Source organism: Gambusia affinis, linkage group LG07, assembly GCF_019740435.1.
Source record: "Gambusia affinis linkage group LG07, SWU_Gaff_1.0, whole genome shotgun sequence".
NCBI classification, from domain to species: Eukaryota; Metazoa; Chordata; class Actinopteri; order Cyprinodontiformes; family Poeciliidae; genus Gambusia; species Gambusia affinis.
The window spans coordinates 11,569,894-11,587,312 of record NC_057874.1 but is presented as its reverse complement, the minus strand read 5'-3'; the positions used below and the strand labels follow the sequence as shown (position 1 = coordinate 11,587,312).

The 17,419-nt window shown below is 40.8% G+C and overlaps 1 protein-coding gene across 4 annotated transcripts; it reads right to left on the bottom strand.

Annotated features, from left to right (window-relative positions):
- Positions 1-9,747: 9,747 nt before the first annotated feature.
- Positions 9,748-16,367, bottom strand: LOC122834682 (PAK4-inhibitor inka1-like). 4 transcript variants are annotated; one of them, XM_044123353.1, is made up of 4 exons: positions 16,159-16,367; positions 12,595-12,807; positions 12,453-12,489; positions 9,748-11,091 (listed from the first exon to the last, which is right to left on the bottom strand). In XM_044123353.1, exons 3-4 carry the CDS (start codon positions 12,453-12,455, stop codon positions 10,093-10,095), a joined length of 1,002 nt encoding a protein of 333 aa, XP_043979288.1. In that variant the 5' UTR covers positions 12,456-12,489; positions 12,595-12,807; positions 16,159-16,367; the 3' UTR covers positions 9,748-10,092. The 4 variants fall into 4 exon arrangements, with proteins under 4 accessions (XP_043979288.1, XP_043979289.1, XP_043979287.1 ...); XM_044123354.1 differs by having other exon boundaries at positions 12,595-12,715; XM_044123352.1 differs by lacking the exon at positions 16,159-16,367 and adding an exon at positions 14,571-14,705.
- Positions 16,368-17,419: the final 1,052 nt, after the last annotated feature.

The following is a 17,419-nucleotide window of genomic DNA, read 5'->3' as shown; positions in this document are numbered from 1 at the left end:
TCCGGGGTGAGGCGAGTGCGGCCCACCTGCATGGGTTCGGGGTCTGTGGGAGTCGGAGGAGGGGAGACCGAGGGAATAGAGACAGCGGCTGCGTAGGTCCTAGCCGGGGAACTTCTCCGATTTTTTTCTCTAACCCGGGACCGGACCCTGTTGTCAAGACGGATGGATAAGTTTATTAGCTCCTCTAACGTCTCAGGCTCGTCTAAGGTTGCGAGCTCATCTTTAATAGAGTCGCTCAGGGCGTGAAAATACGCACCTTTTAGAGCGGTAGCGTTCCAGCCAGATGCCGCGGCTCTTATTCTGAAATCGACAGCGAAATCCGCCACCGTACGCTGTCCCTGTTTTATCTTCCAAAGCTCGCGTGAATTGAATGATTTGTCCGCATCCTGACTGAAAACCTGCTTAAATTCCTTTAGGAAAGCCTCAAATGTGCACCCATAGTTTATCGAGGAAGAAAAACGGGCCTCCGCCCACTCTAATGCCCGACCTGACAATAGAGAGAGAACATAAGAGATCTTGGCGCTGTCCTGTGTAAAGCTCTGAGGTGAGTGATTAAATATGATAGAGCATTGCAATATGAAACCTCTGCACTTGCTCAGATCACCGGAGAACCTCTCAGGAGTTGGGGGTCGGATCTCACCAAACACCGGCTGAGCTGACTGGACCGGATCTGGGGCTGATACAGGCTCCGGAGACGGGGAGGGAGGAACAGAATTTTGCAGGAAATTAGTGAGCTCCGCTAGCCGTCGATTGGTTTCGGTTTGGCGGGTACTTAGCTCTCGCAAGGCGGCTTCGTGGGATTGAAGGAAAGTGTGCTGCTCGGATAGCGATCTCCTGATAGCGTCCGCTGGGCTGCTTTGTTGGCTGGAGTGTTCTGTCATGTTTGGTTCAATTTGTTTTGCCCACATGCAGAACACTAAACAGAGGAGACGAAAAATCAGTGAAGGCAGTTTATTTGTAAACAAAGGATGGATGGAACGGTCCTGTTCCGGGGGGTATAGGCTCAGGAAACAAGCAGCACACTACAGAAAGATTGCAAGGGAGGTGGTGAGTTCAGGATAATCGGAGAAGGGAATGTTAGCGCAGTAATGGATCAGTCTTACTTGTGGGGTGGGAAAAATAGTCTGGGATCTTCTTTGTGGTTCCAGATGGTCCGGTGTTTAGACAGAGGATAATACGGGAGATGATATGGAGGATCGGTGGAGAGCGGACAGGTAGGCTCGGACGTGCAGGAGGACAGACCAGAAGAACGACTGCCTGCCGGAGGAAAAACTGGAGGCGCTGGAACAAAGGAAAGACAACGTGGATTAACTCGGAGATCTTTCACAAAAGGAATCTCAGATAGCTCACGTCGGGGCTCAGAGCACCATGGAAGGCTAACACTCCAGCGTTGAAGTATAGGTGGTGCGGCCCTCTTGTACTCCAACACAGATGAGCTGATAGACTGCCGGTGTGGAAGGCGGTGACACACCTTTCCGGGAAAAGGTGGGTCAGGCGCCATCTAGTGGACGGAAGGTGAGTCACAAAAAAGTGGAACAAAAAACAGAGCCCACAGAAAACGGGGACAAAAACCCAAGTTCCTGACAGTGATACCTTTGTAATAGAAAATCTGTGTATAAACCATCCGTGTGGATTAAAATGACCTATATTAATTCATACTAAAAAGAGGAAAACTGTTTTTGAACATAATGTATTGACTAAATTTTGTTGATTTCTTTTTTGTGTACTTGCCAACATTTCGTCCATCCAATTTCAATGGGTACATCAGAAATTACTGAAACATTCATAGGCTGAATACTTCATTTCCACATTCTGCATCCACTCACATGTTTTAGTAACATCTAGAAATATGAAGTCAGTTCTAACGGTGCAGTCATTTAAAACAAATCTCTTCAAGCATCCTTCTCTTTCTGTTCTCTGACGAGGTTGGTGTCGTCCTGTTTGCTTCGCTTCCCCCGCTGTGTCAAGGCAAACAAGCTGACATCACATGTGTGCTCAGTATGTGACTGTGGATGTTTGTTTCGTGTAGCAAAAGTGTGTGTTTGACTGAACTGGGACTGTAGTGTAGGGACCTGGGCTGTGTGACCACAGACAGTCATGTGGCTGTGAATGTTCTCTGAAAGACGCTTTCTCACTTCAATGCTTTAACCGCAAAAAGCGCAAAGGAATGTGGAGAATTTGTGGCTTTGGCGTCTTCCCAGCACTTTGGAAAGGTCTCTGTTGTAATATTTGTTGGCACCCTCTCTGTATTGCTTCTCAGATGGTCCTGCAGACAGACACAACAAATGTTAAAAATCCTAAATCGTCTTTATGGAAATGAACACGATCTCTGTTAATGTTTATAGTGATAAAACTTTCCACTGAACCCTGCAGGCTGGTTCTAATGAAGAGGAAAGAGTTGTTTTATTGGCCTGCTTAAGCAGGGGGCCTCAAAAGACACTAAAAACCCAAAGTCTCCAGTGAAAGAAATGTTTTTTTCCATCCCCTTTACTGCGCTGTTTTTCCGTGTCTTTTTCCACAGCAAATTGTGGAGATGTCACGTTTGCAGTGTGCGCGCTCTGCTCAGTGAGCGGAGTTGCTGCGGGCGCTAACGGAGGCCTGTCAGCATGTCAAGGTGCCAAAACGTGTGTGAGAACTGGAACGTAAAGTGACACAGGCTCAGGCAGGTCCACGCTCCTGAGTTCACAAAACAGTTCACTGAGTAAAAAAAGTTTTATTTCAAAGCATGTTAATGCTAGAAATCAAATCTGTGGTATTGGGATTTTATTTGGATAAACAACTGGATTCAGTTGTTTATCCAAATAAAATCAAATTTCCATTTATTGAAAGCCTACAATGACATTTACTATATTGTAACAACCAGTTGCCTCTACTGATGAAAAAAAAAAAAAACTCACTAATTTAGGCACTTTTGTCTGTAACAGGTTTCGGAGTTCACTTGTAAAATCATACTGAAGAGAGGAAATGGGGTCTGACCCAAAGGGGCAGCGTTTGGCCATGAGAACCCAGGCAGAGTCTCCTGGGATACTTCGTCTGTGTCATCTCAGCTGTTATGATTCCCATGAACCCAACAGTCAGGTTTATAGCAAGCAGAGGGGGGAAAACAGATGTGTAGTTTCTAAATAAGTCTTGTTTGATGACTTCCTGCAGTCTTCATGCTCCAACGGTGGCTGCAAAAACAACAGCAATTCAATTTGCAAAGAAATGTGGCTCTAAATAAGTCATTAAATGCGTTTTAGGGTCTTAACAGGACATAGCTGAGGACATTTTGACTGAGATTTAAGAAGAGATGTTTTATATGTTGTGAAATGATTATTTCATTAAAATCTACCTTGTATTTTTAGTTTAATTTTTGCTTCTGATTTAAAGCTATGAAGCCTGCTGAAATAGATATTCTCTATTTTAACAAAAAGCTGTTAATTTAATGCTTATAACAAAAAATAACAGCCTTTAATTTCTAATATTTAAAGATGGAGGGAAAAAAAGCACTAATCACATCCAGTCTTTGTCAGACTTCAGGCTAAAAGCCCCCACACTTCCTGCCCAACTTTTAATAGGTTAATCAGAAGAGTCTGCATGCACATGTCTCAGCGGTCATGAGAGGGATTCCTCCTCAGTAAGCTGATACTCCGTATGTGACGGAGTGTTCTCCTTGCTCTGCTGCAGACGGACCTTTAATCACCATCTGCCTCCGAGACGAAAGTGGAAGTGAAATGCTGCAGGCCTCCGTGGAAAGTATTTGTAAAACTTCATAAACTTTGATTTACTTTTTTTTGTTTTTGGGGCGGGGGGGTTCTCGACAAAGCCTGTGAACAGCGCCATTATACAATTTAACCGTCTGTCACCTGATTAGAGCGTACACTTTCAGTTTAGGCCGTTTCCGAAACTCAGAGTTGCACAATCGCCTCAGTTAGTCAGTTTGTTGGAATTTACAACGAGTTAGAAGCGTATGATCGAGGCAACATCTCTGCTGAAAAAGAAACATCAGGATTCTTGGTATTGTCTCTCCAAAAACAGGATACTTTGCAAAGACCATTTTGTTGCTATTACAGCTGTGAGACACTTTGTCTGCATGTAGTTTTGGCTCGGCCAGCTTCTGGGACTGATGCCCATTTCCTGAACGCAGAACTTGTCCAACTGTTTAAGGTGGAAGATTTCTGATAATGTTAAGTGGTTGTAATTAAATTATACCACAGTCTGACTGAAGCATTGTCTCACATTTTAATATATTAAATGTTTCACCTTAAAATCGGTAGTTGGTCTGGTATGTTTCGTTTTAAGACCATCCACCAGTATTTCCATCCTGACCAACTTCACAGGTCTTGTCATGAAGGAACATCTACACAGCATGCTGCATTTTTAAGAGTTGTAAACCTTTAGTTTTAAACCCCAAAGCAGCCTTTAGGGTGTTTGAGTTTTCTCTGCGCCTTTGGAGGATTGTAACACATTCTTGTCTCCTTGTTTAGGACCGTTGAGATCACGTTGACAGAAACTTTAGCTTGCTCTAGATTGCCTTTGACCTTGTTGTGGCCTTACACATCAGACACACTCAGTTTTTGACATTTCTTGGTAAGCCTGTACAGTTTGTACAGGCTTACCATATATATATATATATATATATATATATATATATATATATATATATATATATATATATATATATATATATATATATATATATATATATATATATATATATATATATATATATATATATATATATATATATATATATGCATACACTCCCATCAGATTAAAATATAAGTTACAATACAAACGTTTGCAACATATTTTTATTATTATTTTTATATTATGGGGATTCTCCAGTGGAACTGCTCTAAGTGACTAGGAGGGTCATCTGTTTCTCCATGCTCTCCCAAAAATAATTAAAATCCCAAAATATGTGAACATTTTATGGAGATAATACCGTACTGTACAGCTGACCATTACAGTCACTGAGTCATACTGTAGAGGCGACAAAGTAAACATGTGAATAAACGTGACAACAAAACCATGTTTTCTGTCTGGCAGAAAGCTAACTTTTTATATCATCCAGAAGACATGCTTTCCACTGTGAGACATGGTGGAGGCAGCATCAGGCTGTGGGGAGGCTTTTCTTGGTCACAGACAGGACTAACCGGTCAGAGTTAATGTGGATGGATCTAAATATAGGACAATTGTGGGATTAAGAATCACCTTCCGAAACAATAACGCTAAACATACATGGATAGTGGAAAAAAGATCAAAGTAAGTTAATGTTTTAGAATGGTCCAATCAAAGTCCAGCCCTCAATCCAAATGAAAATCTGTGGAGGGACTTGAAAACCTATGCTTACAGATGCTCTCCACACAATCAAACTGAGCTTGAGCTATTTTTGCAAAGATAGTCAAGGTCATAATCCAAAAAACTTGCAACAAAAGCTGTTCTGGCTGAAGGGGGCTGAATGCAAATTCACTCTCACAAAATCTTTGAAACTATGCATCATTTTCCTTCCTCTCCATAGTCATTTATACGATTTTCAAAGGCCTGGATTTACTTTGGTTATGGCATTCAGATCAAGTGTAATTAGGATTTCATTAATGTATTCAAATCTGTAATTAGCGGCACCAAATCTTGACTTCACATTAAGTCTAGAAAACTGAAGGCTAAAGATCAGCAATTAATTCCTCAACTTGTACGTATTGCTCAACTTTTTCACTGCCGTGCATCACAAGGCAATGTATAGTTTCAGCCTTAATTCTGATCAACTTACCCCAGAATCTGGACGTTCTGATTTGACATCATATTTCTTCGCTATTTAAACCAAGAAAATCTCTGATCTACACCCTCTCACATCCCCTTTATAATATTACTTTCCTTTGAATGGAAACCTGACATTTGTGGAAGCGTCACATGCTGCCAAGCTGCTTGGAGCAAAGAAAGAAAAGCTTCCACATGATGCAGTTCAGCTCCAATTTTCAAGTAACTGTGTCATAAATTGATCTGTGAATATGCGTAATCAGAGTCAGCCGCTGCAAAGACAAAGCAGAGCCTTCACCAAGTAGATTCTAGAAAGACAATCACATGATCTTACAATCAAATCTTTATATTATTCACGTTTATGAAATCCTTTTCATTCTATTGAATAAAAAATAATAATTAAAAAAACATAGGTCACCCGGTTCAATTAGGATTTTTATTTATAAGCTGTAAGTCAAGCTGTTTGAACTAGTTCTACTCACCTGGATGTTCCGGTCCACATTCAACGCATCCTGCAGAATGAACTCTCCTGGTAAAGTCCACTAAACAGTGTTTGAATCTGTTTGGAGAGAAACACCATATGACGTTTTCGGTTCAGTAACTACTTCTTTCTATTTTAGCAGCTCAGGTTGGAGCTTTAATTAGAATTTGTGTCTGTCAACAAAGAGGAATAACAGAGCTGAGAAGCCTGCCAGGCTCTAACACAAAAACTCCATCTACTGTTTTCATTCGTTCTAAGGATGATAGCACTACGGCCGCCTGGGGCGCAGGAAGAGCGAGGCTGAGTTTATGTTTACAGAGCCAGCAGTGACGAGCATGAAAAAACTCACAGCTAACATTCTAATTAACGGGACATATGCTGCGTGTTCACCATGTTCCACCGGGCCACCCAGAGAGAGCATGATGCTCCGGGTCAGCGTCCTGAGCGGCTCTGGTCCTGATGGCTCAGCTTAACTTGGTGTACAAAAGCAGAAGGCCTTGCAGCGCGACTCACGCTGACGTATTCAGGTTCAGACTTATTTCAAAGACTCAGTCACGTGGACAAGTGAGGGCATCTGATTTGTTGGTTAACATTAACAAATCAGATCAACAAACATGTTTTTTGGAACTGAGAAATGTCCAGTTTGATCACTTTGGTCGAAATAGCTTGAGTGAGATAACCTTTATATGGTCTCCTGCACCAACTGGTGCACTGATGGGAATCATGTTGCGTTGTGTGATGGTGAGTTGGCCAGATTCTGCTGCAGCAACTCAACCCCAAGCCATGATGCTTCCCCCTCTGTGCTTTTCATGGAATGCTGTAGTATCACTTACACTAAAGCAGTACAACATGCTCTAATGTGAAAATATTTCAGCTTTAGACTCTTCTGGCTATAGTCCTGGTGTTTATCTATAATCCCCCTGACAAACATCAGTTGATGTTCTCATCATGTCCACAAGAAGTGATAAATCTGAGTAATTTTGGGCATTTTATTTTGAAATAAATGTCTGTATGTCCTGATTTTTTTTTTCCTCACCAGAAATGATTGCAGAATGCAGGACATGTTCAAAGGTATTTTCTACAGTTTTTAGTTTACTTCCCATTGGTAGTTCAGGTTTTTTTTTACCCAATTTTATTTGGCATATAAATATCCCTCACAGTAGTGAGTCACTTACACATAAATCATTTAGCTTTAAATGAGCACATTTGCATTTTAAAAACAGACACTTAGGCAGAAGGCAGCACTTGTTCTCATGTGATGGGATGACTAATGGTTTTTGTCCAGAAGAGAATTAAATGGAGATAAAACCCGATGAAGTGAAAAGCTGTGAAGATTTGAAATGATTCATAGCTTCAGACACAGTTGTGCATCTGTTATTGAAAAGTTACCTATTTTCTAATTTACACGCCAACAGATTGTTTCAATGAGTTTAACTAAAAGTTATTTAAATATGGTCTGAAAACTTTACAAGGGCATTTATACCATATTATAGGCAAATGTTGACACTTTCCAACCAATTTTCTTTATAAAGAAATACAGTATTTTTTTTCTTTCAAAAATCTTGATATTCAGAATACAATTCAGTAAAGAGTGGAAGAAAAACAAGGGACAAAATGAAGACAAGAGCCCACAAACAAAAGGAAAACGGACTAAATGGAAAATTGGCTGTGCTGGGAAAAGCTTGGAAGGTTTCCTAACTCCTTCAGTATATTTTGACACGTGATGTTGACATGAATCAGTGACATTTCTGAGGCAGCTTTCCCATGGCTGATTAAGCAATGGCATTGATTTGATCAAAAGCACGGTTCCGGCTGCTGTGACGTTAAAAATCTTAACTAGAAAACATTAGAGCCAGTAGCTTACTTTACATCAAACCTGACCTAACGAAGCTGCACCTGACATAGTTCAAAGTTTACAAACTGACCTACCCTGGACATACACTTATTACACACCTTTGAAGTGCTTAACATTATTAAAGATTTCACAGGGTTCTCCAAATACCCTGCTGAGGTCATATGGAGTAATAGTTCAGTTTGTTGCTCCCTGACTCCTCTTCTTGAACCTTTTTTACTGATCACTGTCATATCCTTGATAGCATGCATGATCAGTGAGGAAAACTCCAGAGGGGAGCATGGGAAATCCCTGTTTTATCTCCATTCTGCTTCTCCCTCTGAATTAATGAACAGAGTGAATTTGTAAAGGCAAAGGTGAAACGATCTTGAGCTTATCTTAGTGTAACTTACCTCGCCTTTCCGTCTCTTTCCGAGCCCAGAATGAATAGAACCATTAACCAAAGTGTGTGGCTGACCTGATCCCGCAACAAGAGCGGACACAAGATTAAATGAGGCAGAGAGCTGTTAGCGAGATGTTCTGCTTCACAAAGCAAAACGGCAGAGCAAACTTCTGCTACAACTGCAACCAGCTGCTCAGCTTTATTCACCTCCAGCTGCACAGACGCATGGGGAATTACCTCATTGGGCACACAGCACTGTGTTGACACAGTCTCTGGTTCTGGCCCGTAAATAGCTTTCGTACCCTGCTTAGCTTCTCTCCAAAGGGTTCAGTTTTTCTTTGAGAGAAAACAGAACTTCTAGAGGGAGTTCTCCTATAAAGAGATTACTAAAATCCCCAAAGTCAGCAGATCTGTGATACAGTGCAGGCTGCATTTATTTGCATCCTTGGTAAAATTGGGTAAAAAGCTTTAAAGGATGTGTATCTTTTACTGCAGTAGAATAATCTCACTCAGATTGTTTTTTTGGGGATTTTTTTAAAATCCAACCTTTAGTTTGATTTCAGTGTTTATTTGCCTGAACATCACAGGTCATTATGCTGCTGAAAGACTCGATTAAAACTTTCTACATTTCATTTGGTAGAAGGAACCAGATTTAAAATGATTCTCCTACTTTAAAGAGCTCACACTGTGATGCACTCAAACAAGGTCAAACTTGAGAATGGGAAACTAGCCCATAGCATTACAGGAACTCCACCGTGCTTAAAAATAGGAACTTTTAATGTTTGTCCTCAGCTTCATGCCAAACCTGTCTGGAGAAAATTTATTTTTTATATCTAATGTGGCAGGACAGAAAATGTGGTTTTCCTGCAGTGACTCCCAAACAATTGTTATGCATTTATTAAAATAAGATGTAATGATTTTTATGTAATTACTTCAGTTCCCTTTCTCAGAGTGATTTAAATCTGTACCTCCTTTACTATGGACTTCAATGCTTGTCCTAAAAGGATGAACTTCAATGTTCAGCCTTACATTTGTCTCGTTTCTGGTTGTTTAAAACTCTAGCTATTGTTCCGTCTGCAGATAATAGCAAGCGCAGGTGAGGTTGAATTTGAATCCAATGTACATGAACACTGTGCTTTTGTGTCTTTCCCAATTTGAAAAGTGGCTAGGGAAAGAGTCTTGGTGTCTTAATTAAACTTCTCTTAAGTTTGTGTGAAATTATACTAGAGCCATAAAGCTATCATGTATTCAAATTAGTTACTCCAATGAAATTAAAAACATATTCACACATAATTCCAAGCAATATATTTTTAATTTAAAAAAAACAACAACAAAAAAACAGATGGATCCACATTCAGACAACAAAAGCCCGTTTCAATCAAACCTTCAGTGAGAAACAAGCGTCATCGCAATGAAACTGTGAGAACGGGAATGCAAAACAAACAGCCATCATATTTCCAGTGCAAATTATATGGATATATAAAACATAAATAAGTGTATAGTTAGAGTTTTAAGTCAGGAGAATGTCTTTACTCCCGATACTTTAACAACAGAAAATGTAAAGTGAGAGGCGATTGTATAAAAATAAAGTGACTCTGAGAATTGTCCAGCCTGCACATGGATTGACATGAATGTCTGTCAGATGTAGCCAATGATGTCCTTGCATATTATTGGCTGTCGACTGCCTGACTTCATCAGAGCTGCAAACTGGTAGAAGTCCGAGTCCAGCTCATTGATGCCTGAGTGGGACTGGTGGAAAAACGGCACTTTAGGCTGCGACGGCACAACTGGACAGGACAGACGCTTTGGAGCATTGGCAGCTCTGTTAAGATGATCAGAGTCTGTGGATCTCATCCTCACTCTGTCCTCCACTGACTTAGAGAAGCCTGACAGTTTCTTCCTCATGTTGCCAAAGAAGCCTCTCCCCAGTTTCCGTCTGGAATTTGGTTTCAGTTCCGTCGGTTCCGGACAATCTGGCAAGTCCATCCAGTTCTGTATGAGGTCGGCAAAACTATTGTCACCCAGAACCAGAGGCTGGCGGTTCCGCCCTCTGGTCAGTAAGGAGTTGGTCCAATCCTCTGGGTCACCGACCTCAAAAGACGTCCACGTTTCCAGGCAGGCGTCGGATGTGGATTTAGGCCGAATACGGCCGCTTGGTGCCCTGTTCATCCGTGCGCAGGCGGACGACGAAACACGCACGTTCCTTGTCCTCCTGAGGACAACGCCATCGTCCTGCCAGGATGCCTCGGAGTAACCCGAGTCAATCTCCAAACTCTTCTGGCTGCAGGGAGAGCGCAGATCCCGTCTGAGGCTCAGTCCCAGCCTGCTGCTGCTTGCATCGTCATCCTCGTCTTCCTCCTCCAGGGGGCTAGCTAGGCAGCAGGCCGAATCGTAGGTGCTGGCCGTGCTGGCGTCGGACATCCGCATACGTGCCCTCTGCTCCCGCTGCAGAGCCCGCTGCTGGCAAGCGCGCGCCACCGCAGAGTGACGCGCTAAGGCCGGTAGCTGCTTGTTGAGAGGAGCGAGAGGACGGCGGACTTCAGGGCACGCTTTCCGCAGCTGCTTCAGATCTTGCAGTGACCTCATCATGTACTGCATCTGCTCCTGCAAGCAGTCGCTTGAGTCACGCAAGCAAAGCTGAGGAGAGAACAGAGAAAGGGTCATTGTACAAACCACAACATTATGACATAGAACCCACAAAGACACATGGCAGTAAGCTTCTATGCCTAACTTATCACCAAAGGTTTTCAAAAGGCCTTGAGGGCAGGCTGGGGCCTGTCCTGAATGAACTCCAATCAATGACTAAATGCCTTTTCTCTTTTTCTAATCCTACAGACCAGCTGACCTGCTGCATAAAGGACACCGCTCTTAAACAAGTAGACATCATGATCAGACATGTCTATTTGTCCGTTAATTTACTCAACCGCACCAACACCTTGAGTGAACGCCCTGCCTTCAAATCAACCAAGAAACCCGGACAGATCTAATTGCGTCTCGATGTCTTGAACGGCGCAGTCAACAGCAGCGTTTAAGAGGAACACAGAAGCCTGTGGTTCCTGATTTAACTCCAGGGGTCCTGTTTCTTTTTATGTGTGCAGCATGGAATATAACACTCCAGCTTCCTCTGCAGCTCACAGAGCCGATTGGTCCGAGTCAGCCAGGGAGAGAGACTGAATTCAAACAGGGCATAAGGAATCATGTGATGTTGGATGTGAGAAAGTTTAGGAGGACAAGTAAAGTCAAATCCAGTACATTCTTTTAAGACAACTTTGAGTTTGCTTAACCATGCTAAAAACATGTGTCCAAGCCTTCTAGTTAAATCTGACACTGGAAGAACAACAAGAATGTACAAACAGAACCAGCAGAACAGAAATTCTTGGAACAATTTCAAGACTCTGGAAGTCCAAATTTTCTGATTCTGATCCATAATATAATGATGAAATAGGTCTGACTCCAATAACTGGCTAGGTTTACAGGCATTTGAAAACACTGACCACCAACAGAACAGTTTTCTTCTCTTCTATCTAAAATATTAGTAAGATTCACCATGATCATTTTGGCTTTTTTTTATTATTATTATTCCTTAAGACTGTGCAATTATTTCCAGCAGAATCCTGTTGCAAACATTTCATTTCAAATTTTTTAACTTCCCCTCTGTTGCTTCTCACTATGAGCTCACCAGGAAAAATACAGCAGGAAATGGAATAGATATACTAAATCACAAAATGTTCTGTATGCAAATAATCACGCTCGTATTTATAAACAACACTGAATGACCAGTGGAGTACATTTCCTCTGTGTTGCAGGAAAACAAAATTATAAACTCCCAAATGAAGACATCAGAGCATCACTCAGCTGCAGAGTTGTGATGATTGCAGCCTGGTCTGAACATGTCTAATTAGTTATCTACAGCACTTCATGTCAACTGGGTCTAACTGAAAAATGTATTTCAACACATGTGGTTATTTAATAAAAAGCCAAGTAACACGTACACTTACCATCTCGTCTAGTTCTCGTGTCTCAAATTGTCACCTCCTACAGAAAAAACCCCAACAAAAAACACATGATGGACTCGATTAAGAATCGGACTGTCTCTTTAAAAGGAAATCACGACAGGATTGTTAAAGTACACACACTTACTTCTGATGTGACCTTGCTTGTTCAGCGGGTCTAATTCGTCCCATAAAGAGAAAAGCGTCCCGGGTCGTTCGGCGGTGCGGCAGAGAAAACAAAGTTTCCAGTTTGAGTCCTGCCGTCTGAGCTGAGGATGAAGAGCAGCGGAGTGGATATTTCACTGCTGTTCTCCTCCCACTACAGCTGCGCGCTCAGCAGCCAATCAGCAGCGACCCGCGTCTGAATGAGCCAATTAGAAAGCAGGAATCTCGTTGCACAAATTTACAAACGCGCGAGCTTCGTGGTCTCCTTGTTTTTACAGCCTTTACGAATGAAGCCACAGGAGCTGTTAAAATACATCTCAAATTATACTGGCGCGCTGTTGCTTTGTCTTCTATGCAAAAGCTGCACAGTGTCTGTTTGTAGAAGTTATAAAACAAAATTACTCCTCTGTTCCCGGTTTAATTTGGCCGATGACAGGAGTTCAGTGGGAAGAAACTTCATTAGACGCAACTATTATTCCGATTTGCAATTACGAACCGTTTGATTCACATAATTTTGTTGTAAAATGTGACCAATCGGAATGCTGCATAAAATACAATTACAACAATTTAGCAGAGGATTTTTAAACTCCAAACTAAATTTAGATACGGTTCACTACATAAATAGCAACCTCTCATTCAGTGTTTATTTTTATTTTCACTGTTGCATATAAAATCTTTCCTCCAAAAAGCAAACTTTTGTGGTATCACAAAAGATACATCGCAACTTCCTCTGAGTACCATTTGTTTTTCTGCACATTTTTATCCAAGTTCCTCCTTCATATTTGTTTACTTGGATTCTGTCTGGACGCAGAAAAATGCTTGAGAATGTTGCATGGACTGTAGCTACATTTAGCAACAGGAAATATCGAAGAGGATCACGGCAAAAGTGGATTTTGCAATCGAATATCATCATATCAAACCAGGCAGCTATTAAAAAAATTTAAAAAAATAAATAAATAAACAAAGCAAAAGACATTTACTCTGGTTGTTACTATAAGGGGAATTTTTTTTGGAGGGGGGAGCAAAACTTTCACAACACCCATTACATCTATCAAAAGTGATCACAATGCAAACAGATTTAAAGTTAGCCCAATCAGTTATCCTCACCCTACATGCACATGTGGTACGGTATATAATGTCTTCATCATTTCAGTAAATCATGGACTCAGGACTCCGAAAGAGAGACGTTCTTGTCAATGCAGTGTTCAGCTTTGACTCCATGCAGTGACACTGTACTGGTCCGTGATTAAACTCTTTCAAGTGATACAAGCAGAATATAAAAACCTTAACGAGTGCTGAACGTACACGACATAAATCAAACGTTTTGAAGACGATCATTGTGGCCAGTTGCTTCTATTTTGCACCCGTAGCATCACGAATCATGACTTGGAAGGTCTTTGAAGTCAAATTGAATCAAATACCCAAAACTGAATTCAAAAACAACTTAGAACATTTCAGAATATAAGCAGAAATCTTTCTGCCATGTTTCCCAATGTCAGTTCAGCTTAATTCCTGTGTTTGCAAACCTCAATTAGTAGAGTATTTTCAACAGTGCAAGTTTTGCAAACAGATTTTTAGAAATCTTACATAGAAATCCATAATCCATTGCTCTTCTTTCTGTATCATTGAACATTTTGTTCCCGAAAAAAGAAAAAAAAAACTTGATGGTATTCACATCTGAAATGTTGGAATTGTATTTATGAAGCAACTTTTTTGTTTAAACTCAATGCCTTTAAATATAAAGCTGTAGCCTCTGTAAGCTTGTTGGCAGCTGTATTACCTCTCGGCTGTCTTGCATGTATGAATTAACCTAAACCTTCACACCATTTTTTCCCTCATTGTCTGCACATTCATTTAGCCACTTCGGCCTCACGTCCTGCTGTCGGTAAACTACTCATCTGAGTGAATGCAAAATGCACAAATGCAAATCTGCACCATAAATGAGCTTTTGGCTCTTACCCTGGCAGTCAGTTGATGCTCCACCTCTCCATTCATAGCATTCAGAGGCCTGATGTCTATGCTAAGCTGATGGTGCGAGGAAGAATGCTTCGACTCCTCACCGTTGACGAGCCACTGTTCAGGTGCAGATTTGTCCTCACGGAGTCCATCATTAACATATAAACAGAGACAACACGTCCTGACCAGTTCATCCCAATTAAACCATCAACCCAGATATGGAATACAACTTCTTAAAATGCAAACTCTATCATTCATCTTTTTTTTTTTTTAGAATGTCTTCTCTTATTTGCACTTCTTTAATTGGGTTGTTGTTGGTGCTGCATCTGACACATGGCTTTCTCTGTGTATTGTTAAAAAAAAAAAAAAAAAAACTACGTAAAGAGAGCAAAATAACCATTTTCAGTGTGTACATTTCAATTTGCAACATTAAACCAAATAAAAGGGGGAAACCAGCAATTTTGGTTCCCCACACTCCAGTAGCTCTGCGTGAAGCAAGTAATTATACAAGAAACCATTTGAAGGACTAATGATCAATTCAATTATCTACATCTTTATCCTAGCTTTCCTGAAAGCCTAAACGTGTTTCAATATTGTAAAAGTGGTGCTTGACCAAATGCAGAGCAGTAAAGGTTAGAGATGGACTCGTTCTTGTGTTTAGCATCTGTGTTCAGTTGACATTATTGTCAAATGTGGCGCGATTATCAAGGCTGGGAGCTCAGGTGTCACTGACTCAGAAGCAGCTTTCACATCATTTCTCTTCGCCTTGTCCTGCCTGAGTTTGTCCTGTTGTTTTACACCCACAGGTTTGTTTTTTTTTTTTAAAAAAGGGTCAAGCACTGTTGCCTGCATCTGGATTTAAGGAGAAAACTACTGCTTAAAGGAACTGTAATGGGTAAGATATCTTTTAAAACTTTCTTCAGATTGCTTTGTTTTGTGGGCACATGCAAACATTCACAGTGCAAAATTAAGAAAACAGATTGTGTTCTTAAAGCCTTCAAGAATATCCTCTTTTTCTTTTGGACACTAAAATATTGCACTCAGGGTTTGTGCGTTCTTGTGCGACTGCAGACATGAAGTTGCAGCACCCTCTAGAGAACACAGTTCAAACCAAATCAAGTTATTCTGTGGTTTTGTATTGAAGGACCAATAGCCCAGCTGGCTGATGCAGAACAGACACTCAGTTCTTTATGTGTGATTTCAAAACAATTTAGATTTATAATTCTTTATTAGATATTTACAATCCTTTCCCTAACAATCACAAAAAAAAGAAAAGACCGCTGACTTCGTAGTTGTTCACAAGACAGTTATCAACACCCTTTGTAAAAAGAGTAGCCAACAAAAAGTCATAGCTAAAGAATCCAACTGCTAACAGAGTAGTATTTCATTGGAAATTAAAGTGGAAGGAGCTCAAGCAACAGCGACAAACGCAGCCTGGCGAGAATATCAAGCAATTCAAGAATTTGGAGATTCAATAGGTCTGGGGCTCGAGCCGGTGTTAATACTTCAAGAGTCACCATAATAAAGAGTCACACATAAAAGGCACGGCCTGCAATTGTTGCATTTGTTTGAAAAAGAAGAAAAATCTTACCTCAACTAAAAGAGAAAGAAAAGGCATTGACTACATTTGTATTTGAAGGTCCCAGAGTCTGGATGAAATGTGGAGCGACCCAGAAATCAAGTTCTTTAACCGCCAGTGTGACGTTTTTGGTTGTCGGTGGTAATTTAGTGAGTTTGTTGATGTTGGTCTACCAGTAAACTTTAGAGCAGGGGTCTCAAACTCCAGTCCTCGAGGGCCGCTGGCCTGCAACTTCTAGATGTGCCTCTGCTGCACCGCACCTGAACAGAATAATTAGGTCAATAAGGCTCTGGAGAACTGATCTACACAAGGAGGAGGTCATTAAGCCGTTTCATTCCAGTGTTTTGTGCCTGTGGCACATCTGAACACTGCAGGACAGCGGCTCTCGAGGACTGGAGTTTGAGACTCCTGCTTTGGAGCAACTCATGTTTTCCTGAGCTTTAAGACGATGCTAATTTCCATCAAGAGTTTGAATCTGTTTACACTGTTAAAAGTTATTAATACCTGCCACAAAAGCATGATTTTTGCAAGTCTAATTCTGTATTAAATCCTCTTTAATGAATCCTATGTACGTAGTATTAAAAACTGAATTAAACTTCAGGATTTCATAGCTGCAAGGCATAATCATTAATATGAGCAGAAATGAATGCTTGTAATGAATCCCCTTTTAAATGTGTATAATAAAACAAATGAACATCTCAGTGGTGTTGCATTTACTGACTTCAATATTCTTAAAGCTAACGTAAGCAAGTTGAGTACAAATTAATAATAAAAGCTGACCTGTAAACCAGAAAACTACAGTCTGCAGTCAATCAGAGAACTTTCACTTTAAAAACCCTTAAAAAAAGAAATCACAAAACTGGTGGAACGCATTAAAAAAATGATTCCATCCTGCGTGTGGTTTAAAATCACCTTCTTTTATACAGACCTGAGAGTGGACAACAGGTAAAACCAGTCTGGTTGATGCTTCAGTGACATTATTCAACAGTTTTACTTCGACAGCATGCCGTATGGCACATAACACCTCTCAGCTGCTCGACATGCTTCCAAATCAAACACAAGTTTAGGCACGTTGCCGTTGGGTTGTTTCAATCCAATGATCTAAGTTTTCACATTGTTTTGTGATATGAACTTTGATATGTATGAAAGCATGAGAAAAATGAGCAACTTTTGTTTAAACAAACAGTTCTTCTGCTTCCACCTTATTTATTGATCGGGCTTCAGCTGCTGGAGGCATGAACACCACAGACACCTTTCATTGGAAACATGTATT